The 6,000-nt window shown below is 46.2% G+C and overlaps 1 protein-coding gene across 1 annotated transcript in view; it reads left to right on the top strand.

Annotated features, from left to right (window-relative positions):
- The first annotated feature begins 416 nt into the window (after positions 1–416).
- GRB14 (growth factor receptor bound protein 14) overlaps positions 417–6,000 on the top strand; it is a 44,330-nt gene continuing 38,746 nt past the window's right edge. Inside the window, exons 1-2 of the mRNA XM_028747362.2 lie at positions 417–810; positions 4,449–4,581. Of these exons, the coding sequence (XP_028603195.2) occupies positions 635–810; positions 4,449–4,581 (309 nt within the window). The 5' untranslated portion in view covers positions 417–634. The remainder of the gene's footprint in view (positions 811–4,448; positions 4,582–6,000) is intronic.

Raw genomic sequence — 6,000 nt, 5'->3', positions numbered from 1 at the left:
TAGATAAAAGATGCGGACAGATTATTAAAGGAACTAGTAAACCTTACTGGAATCAACGGGATTCACTTCTCCGTCATAATTGGCAGCACAGGAGAGCAATTATGGGGTGGGGCGCATCCACCCTCATAGCATGTTTACTCAGAAGTAAGTCCTATTGTGGTCGGTGGCATTACTCCCAGGTAAGTGTGCACTGGCTCTCTCAGCCTCCACGATCTGGTTTCAAGTGCCAGTTAGAGAGGCGGTGGGCGGGCGGGTGGGAGAGGTCGCCTCCCGTGCCCCTCCGGCCCGCGGCAGCCCCTCCGGCCCCCCGATCCCTGGCTCCCCGTCCCCCCGCAGCCCCGCCCCGGACTTCCTCGCGGGGAATCACCTCTTCGCTGGCTTCTCGGGCGGCTCCTCCCCTTCTCGCTGAACGCCGCACGTGGGGCTTGGCCGAGAGCCGGGCGAAGGAAGGGAAGGTGTGCGCTGCCGCCGGGGCTGCCGGGGCCGGTCTCTCCCGCGCTCGAGCAGCCGCCAGCGGGCACCTCCGGCCCCGGGATCCCGACGGGTCCGGGAGGGATGCTGATGTGCCTTTAGGAGCTGCAGCGGAGGAGGCGGCGGCAGCAGCAGCAGCAGCAACCGGCTTGGGGGGGGGGGGATGATGGCCACCCCTGTGGCGGCAGGTTTGCGGAGCAGCGCAGGGAGGGTTGCGGTGGAGCGCCGCGGAGGACTTTCCCCGAAGGGCGGCGGGGGTCGCCGCCTTGGAGAGCTCGCCTTCTCGCCTTGGCTCACGCCAGCGCCGCCCCTCCTCTCGGCTCGCCTCAGGGAAGACAGGTAAACCTGGCCGCTTTGGGCGCCTGGTGGAAGGGGGGGGGTTCAAGTACAAAGGAGGGGCATCCTTTCAAGTTAAGGGATCCTAGGTAGGGAGCAAAGAGCCCCGGGAGAGCTCCTGGAAGAAGCCTCCATGTGCAGGGGGAGTGTATCTTAATGATGTCAAGAGGGGAAGAGGACAATTGCCGAGATGTCTGCTGGTTAACACTGGAGGCGTCGGGTGGCCCACCTGGATGCTTCAGTTGAGATTCCTGCATTGCAGAGGGGTTGGGCTGGATGACCCTTGGGGTTCCTTCCTGCTCCACAATTCTATGATCCTATGCTGGGTTATAGGGACGTGGGTGGCGCTGTGGGTTAAACCACAGAGCCTAGGGGTTGCCGTTCAGAAGGTTGGCGGTTCGAATCCCCGCAATGGGGTGAGCTCCCTTTGCTCGGTCCCTGCTCCTGCCAACCACGCAGTTTGAAAGCACATCAAAGTGCAAGTAGATAAAGAGGTACCACTCCAGCGGTAAGTGCACTGCTCTGGTTTGCCAGAAGTGGCTTAGTCATGCTGGCCACATGACCCGGAAGCTGTATGCTGGCTCCCTCGGCCAATAAAGCGAGATGAGCGCCGCAACCCCAGAGTCGGTCACGACTGGACCTAATGGTCAGGGGTCCCTTTACCTTTTATGCTGGGTTATTAGATGAGCAGGTAGATTCTCAAGAGAAGACTCTCTCTGGCGAGCAGGGGGGAAGTTCATTCGTTTTAGAGCGGGGGTGGACAACATGGTGGACAACTTCCAGTTTGGGCTACAGCTCTCCTAATCTCTGGCTATTGGCCATCCTGGCTGGAGCTGCTGGTAGTCATTCTGGCATCACCTGCAAGGCCACAGCCCCCCCTCTTTTTTTAGGGCCTCCCTCCTCCTCATTCATCCCCCCCCCCAGCAAGAGTCAGAGCTGCAAGCCTTCCCTTCTGAACAGGTGATCTCACCTTGGGCTTCTGTGGGCCAAAGAATCTCTGGCAGGGGCCCTGTCTGAACTAGGTGAAGCTCAAGGCAAAGAACTTGGGTGCCTTTGAACAATTGGGGGAAGGTTGACATCAGCACAGAACTGCTAGAAATGTTTCGGGGGCCTGTGTAATTATATATTGGATTCGATTTTGGAAGTAAAATTGGGTTGAAGGTATGTGGTAGAAAATCCCATCAAGCTGTCACTTTGCATGGATTTTTAAAAGTTACTATTTCAGTGGGTTTTGTGATTGGCATTCTTTTATGTTAATAACATTTTCCACACGCAAGGGTGGGGCACTCTATTGCTAAATCTTACCTGGGGAATAGAGAGTACCTGGTTCTGTTTACCATGACAAAAGAACTTTCTGACAAGGAGTCAAGTGACAAGGATAATTTTCTGAAAGTGAATTGAGGCACCATTGTTTCATGTTCACTTTTGTCATGCTTAATGAGACTGGGGCTGCTTCCAGACCACCTGATTTGTTTGCACTGAACTTCTTGGGGAGATCAGGTGATATTTGCTACCTATGGAGCATTCATTCTGATATGTGTGTGGGGAGATGAGACGATATTCCACCAAGCAACTTGTGTTATTCCACTTTACAGGGCTTTTCCCATATTGCAAAATAAGGCACAAGGCATTTCCTTATTGCAAAAAGTCTGACTTGTGTGTTGTGGGGGGAGAATGGTTGTGGATGTTGTGTTGGTTCAGGGAGAAAACAATACTGTACATACCCCAGGCCTTCAAACAAAACCTTGCTTTATTATAACATAACTAGATTGATGGAAAAGCTCCACCCAGCAGCTAGAATGGGGCAAAAACTACAGGAGGCCAACTGGACCAAAAAGCACCAACCGAACCCATCAGCATACACAACAGTAGATGAGTGTCAAATCAATTTTAACTTTGCAACCTGAATTTATTGGTATGTGATTGAATCCCCCATGAAAAAGTGGCAGTCTGAAAACACCCAGGTTCTTCCAGTAGCATTCTCTTTAGACTTGCATTTTGACTGTTTAAATTAGATGGGTTATACAGACTTATTTATATATGGAGACATTTGTGTATTTGACATTTGAGATTTCTCGCAATCAAGCAGTATATAAATTCTATGTTGTTTTTTTAATTTATTGAGGCTGTATTGTAGTAAAGTAGTCAGATGGATTTATAATTGCGTACATGTGAAAAGGCAGAAGAAATGATTCTGTTGAATTTTCACTGTCTGCTTATTTATGAAATTAATAAATGCAGAAACTTTCCATATGGGCCATAAATGTTCCAGATGCCTAGTAGGTAAAGAGCAGCAGGAAAGTTAAAGAGTAACTTTAAAGCAGAATCGTCAGTATTTATGGTGCTGATGCTAATGGGTAATCAGAACAACTGCGTGTTTTTATTGTTCTAAAAGCTTTAATGGAAAAAGATCTTAAACAATGCATTTGAGATTACCTGAAATGTCACTCCTGATCCCTGCCAAGACATTTTGTGATGTGAAACATAACATTTGAATGGTGCCAAAATTTGCTGACCATCAATGGGAGTCCCTTGTATTATTTGCCTCCTGAACTAGCTCTCTTATACTGGTTCATACTAGGGCTAGCCCTGGATTGTGTTCATATTAATTTGAATTTAAATGGGATTTACCCAAAGTAAGTATGCAAGTCTAAAGTTGCCCTTTTATGCAGTCATATTTTGGAATGAGCCCCATTGAACTTGGTGGATCTCACTTCATGAGATCAAGCAGAATGTTTGTGATCCTCATCAGTTAACGATTAACTATGGTTGGTTTCACTTGAACTTTTTACAATATAATTCCTTTAAGGATTAAGACTGTAACTTCAAGCTTACCCAAACCAGAAGACATCACTGGAAATTGTTCCATGGTGCTTAAGATTTTTGTCTCGCCCCTGAACCTGCATTATTTTGACTTTGAATTGGCTAAGTCATTAATGAGAAATGGTGGCCAACGATAGCCAAAATTCTAGCACTGTTCTTGTGACAGAAGCAATTACTGTTTCCTTTATGGAAAGTTATTTCCCAGAATCTATGAGATATTTTAGCGGATCAGGTTTTGGGAGTGACTGTACAAGCTTTGAAAGTGCACAGAACTCTTCATCGGGCAGAATTGAGCAGCAACTGCCTAGTTAGGTTATTTGCTTACTTATTTAATTTCATTCCATTTATGAATAACTTCCCATGAAACATCTCAAAGTAATTAATAATTTAAAAATCATAAAATCACCAGCAGTAAAAACATGTAAAAATAAGTTTATATCCAATCTAGGATACACTTAAAATAGACTTAAAAGGATTGCTGGAAGGGAACGGGTGTTCAGTAGCCCCTGAAAAGACAATATAACTGGTGCTTATTGAATTCATAGATTCATAGAACTGTAGATATGGAAGGGACCCCGAGGGTCATCTAGTCCATCCCCCTGCAGTGCAGGAATCTTTTGCGCAACATGGGGCTCGAACCCATGACCCTGATATTCAGAGTCTTGCTACCTTTAAAGTCTGCCTAATGAAATCTCTGTGTCTTTCAGCTTTACATTTTTCCCTTCACAAACATTTTTCATTTCTTGTATTTTTTGCATTTTAGCTTGGAATTAGAGAATTATTTTGTATGAATTATATATTATTATCTCTCAACGTAGGGGGAAAAAGACAGAACTTGATGTACTAGAAATCCCATCCATACCAAATCCCTTCCCAGAGCTTTGCTGCTCTCCGTTTACATCTGTTTTGTCAGCCAGCCTGTTGCCCAAGGCAAATCCCAGGATAAAACAGGTAAGCCTTACTCAATTCTGACAGTTAAAGTGCAAAAGAAAATGATGTTTTTTTCCTCAGATTGTTGAGAAAACTACTCCAGTACATAAAAATGAACACATTCAAAATATTGAATGATTTTGTTTTGCTTTTGCAGTTAGCACAGTAAATGTTTTCTTGTTTGTTCACTGCCGCAAGCTTCCAGTGTAGTAGTAGTACAGTGGTACCTCGGGTTAAGTACTTAATTCGTCCCGGAGGTCCGTATTTAACCTGAAACTGTTCTTAACCTGAAGCACCACTTTAACTAATGGGGCCTCCCGCTGCTGCTGTGCCGCCGGAGCACGATTTCTGTTCTTATCCTGAAGCAAAGTTCTTAACCTGAACCACTATTTCTGGGTTAGCAGAGTTTGTAACCTGAAGTGTATGTAACCTGAAGCATATGTAACCCAAGGTACCACTGTAGTAGTAGTAATAATAATAATATCTATTCTGTTTGAATGGTGAGTTTCACTGAATTTGATGTTAGACTCCTTTGCTTCCTTCTGCCTATACAAATCTCCCATGTCGTAGGCCAGGGTTGGGACACTGTTATCTCTCCAGATGCTGTTGACTCCAACTCCCATCAGCACAGCCAATGGATGATGGGAGTTATAGTCTGTAGCAACATGTAGAGTCCTGCTGGTTCCCCATCCCAGATATAGACTGTTAGATTCCTCACACCTTCAACACTCTTCTTAATCATATCTTTATTCAGTAAAGCTTTGTGATCGCCTAGGGAAATAAGGAGGCGAGAAATAAGCTTGGGTGAACTGGGCTACTTTTATTAATTTAATGATAGCAGGAGATCTGAAGTAGGGAACAACCATCTGGGATACTGATTAGGGCTGAACAATGCCTGGTTTTCAACATCACGCTATACCGATATATCATGATGTCTGAAATAAGGATGGAGCTATGTAGAGGCGAACAGGGTGATGTCTTGGCGACTGCCACTACTTAGGGGTAAAAAAAACCACACGGATCCATTTTCATTTACTTTTAACCTATTGTTACAACTGTTGCAACAGGGGCAGCAGGAATCATGAGAGAAGCAATGGCCAGTTTTTCCCACATCATGGTTTTGTACATAGCACACACACACATTGTGCTCTGCAATATATTGCCGTGCCGAATATTATGAAACTGCTACCACGATGTCCTGCCCAGAGGCCAGGGAATCCAGATGATCACAGAGCCAAGGGAGAGCAAGAAGCAGCAAGACAGGGCCAAGAACTACAGGCATTGTTACCAGCATCTGACTGCTGCTGGAAGCTCTGCTTCAGAAGACTGAAGCCAGCTGGTTCTCATCTGCGCCTCCTCCTCTGTGTCCTTGATGGCTGATCAGCTGCAGGTGGAGTCACTCTGCCTTCTCCCCCTTCAGGCTGCTGTTCAGCAGGCAAA

This window comes from Podarcis muralis, chromosome 1 (assembly GCF_964188315.1).
Source record: "Podarcis muralis chromosome 1, rPodMur119.hap1.1, whole genome shotgun sequence".
Lineage (NCBI taxonomy): Eukaryota > Metazoa > Chordata > Lepidosauria > Squamata > Lacertidae > Podarcis > Podarcis muralis.
The sequence above is the reverse complement of the archived record's forward strand: the minus strand, read 5'-3'. Positions and strand labels throughout refer to the sequence as shown.